The 2,255-nt window shown below is 42.0% G+C and overlaps 1 protein-coding gene across 1 annotated transcript; it reads left to right on the top strand.

Annotated features, from left to right (window-relative positions):
- Window positions 1-213: 213 nt before the first annotated feature.
- LOC102414304 (olfactory receptor 7A17-like) lies at window positions 214-1,666 on the top strand. The gene is made up of 3 exons (XM_025294167.1): window positions 214-568; window positions 854-1,073; window positions 1,582-1,666. Exons 1-3 carry the CDS (start codon window positions 214-216, stop codon window positions 1,664-1,666), a joined length of 660 nt encoding a protein of 219 aa, XP_025149952.1.
- Window positions 1,667-2,255: the final 589 nt, after the last annotated feature.

Raw genomic sequence — 2,255 nt, 5'->3', positions numbered from 1 at the left:
GCAATTATTGATGGCAAAATAGAAATGGTAGCATTTCTACCACATGAGTAATGATGCTTTTGTGTGAAAATAAATCATGCGATTTCCCTATTTTTCTATAGTCAGCATCAACAAATGGCAATAAGACACCTAACAGGAGTTTAACAATTTCTTCTTCTGGGAGTCTCAGAGGAATTAAAATTGCAACACTTCATATTTGGTCTTTTCCTCTCCATGTACCTGATCACTGTATTTGGAAACTTGCTCATCATCCTGGCCGTCAGCTCAGACTCCCACCTGCACACCCCCATGTATTTCTTCCTCTCCAACCTGTCCTTTGTAGACATCTGCTTCACCTCCACCACCATCCCAAAGATGCTGTGGAATATCCAGACACAGAGAAAAGTCATAACCTATGAAGGCTGCATCACCCAGATGTATTTTTTCACACTCTTTGCAGGACTGGACATCTTGCTCCTAACAGTGATGGCCTATGATCGCTTCATGGCCATCTGCCACCCACTGCACTACACGGTCATCATGAACCCCCAGCTATGTGAACTGTTGGTGCTGGTGTCCTGGGTCATCAGTGTCCTGCATTCCTTGTTAGAAAGCTTAAGTTTGTTGAGACTGTCATTCTGTACCTTCTTAGAAATCCTCTATTTTTTCTATGAACTCAATCAGATGATCCAACTTGCCAGTTCTGACACCTTTCTCAATAATGTGGTGATGTATTCTGGAGCTGTGTTCCTGGCTAGGGGTTCCCTCACGTGTATTCTTTACTCTTACTCTAGGATAGTTTCTTCCATACGCAGAATCTCATCATCTCAGGGGAAGTATAAAGCAGTTTCCACCTGTGCGTCTCACCTCTCAGTTGTCTCCTTATTTTATTGTACAGGTTTAGGAGTGTACCTCAGCTCTGCTGGTACCCACAGATTCCACTCAAGTGCAACAGCCTCGGTGATGTACACTGTGGTCACACCCATGCTGAACCCCTTCATCTATAGTCTGAGAAATAAAGACTTAAAGAAGGGTCTGAAAAAACTCTTTGGAAAGATAATCATAAAAGGTCCTACTGGCATAGGTCTTAAGAAGTGCTTAGCCGCTCAGTCATGTCCAACTCTTTGTGACCTTTTAGACTGTAGCCCGTCAGGCTCTGTCCATAGGATTTCCCAGGCAAGTATACTAGAGTGGGTTGCCATGCCCTCCTCTAGGGGATCTCCCTGAACCAGGAATCGAACCCATATCTCCTATGTCTCCTGAATTGCAGGTGGATTCTTTACTCGCTCAGCCATCAGGGAAGCCCAATAGATCTGAATTCTCCTGGCTTATAACCTGATCTCTTGAGAACAGAGAATCAGCAAGAAAAATTTCTTTCTGTCCAGACCAAGTTCCATAGGGAATTCATGTGCTTATAGGCCATTGTAAAATGAGAGAATGTACATAATGAGCAGACAGAGAGAGCTGTAAATATCTCCTCTGCTGTGGTCCCTGAGATTGTACAACTTGGGTGTGGATGAGACACAGTTGTTGCTTTTGGAGTCCTAAGTCTGGCTCAAGCTTCAATAGTTTAACCCTTCCTGCTGTCTCATCTGCATACAGAGCTTCAGTCTCCATCATCAACCATCCAGGAAGGGATTCAGACTTCCGCCTAGAGAACTACCTCTCAGAGTTCCTGTGCTGGTGAGTCCAAGAACCCAAAAGACACTGCAGGAACAGGTCATAGAGAATGAAAATCAAGAATATTTGCCTGAGGACACGTGAAAAATAATTCTGTCTATCCCAGAGTCCAAAGAACATTGTGGTGGTTTGCTTGTTTGATTGAAATATCAAAGTATTTTTTTAGATGCTAAAAAGAGAACTCAGTAAGGCAATGCTCAGTGATGACAATTAAATGACAGGAAAGAAAGCCCAATTACAAAAGGGAAGAGAGACATAAAGGGCTTCCAGGTGGAATATAATAGAATGTATATCCAAGTATCTTACTAATTCACTGGAAGAAAGAGGTAAGGTGTTAACTGGAGGGACATAAAATGAAGTGAAGGCATTTTTTTCGAACTTTCAATATAGGGCATATTTGACTATATTTCCTTATTGATGAGAAAGGTCCACACCAAAGAAGGCCTGCAAACACATCCTTGCAACAGCAGTTGCAAGAGATGTATTTCACAGCATCTTCTATGGGGAAAACAAAGGAAGGAAAATAATTAATTTGCATAAAGGGGAATGCTAATGAACTTGAATTATTCCATTACTTGTGATGATTGAATATGTAA

This window comes from Bubalus bubalis, chromosome 9, assembly GCF_019923935.1.
Source record: "Bubalus bubalis isolate 160015118507 breed Murrah chromosome 9, NDDB_SH_1, whole genome shotgun sequence".
In the NCBI taxonomy this organism is placed as follows: domain Eukaryota; kingdom Metazoa; phylum Chordata; class Mammalia; order Artiodactyla; family Bovidae; genus Bubalus; species Bubalus bubalis.
Note: the sequence above shows the minus strand (reverse complement) of the source record. Positions and strands in the feature narration are given on the sequence as shown.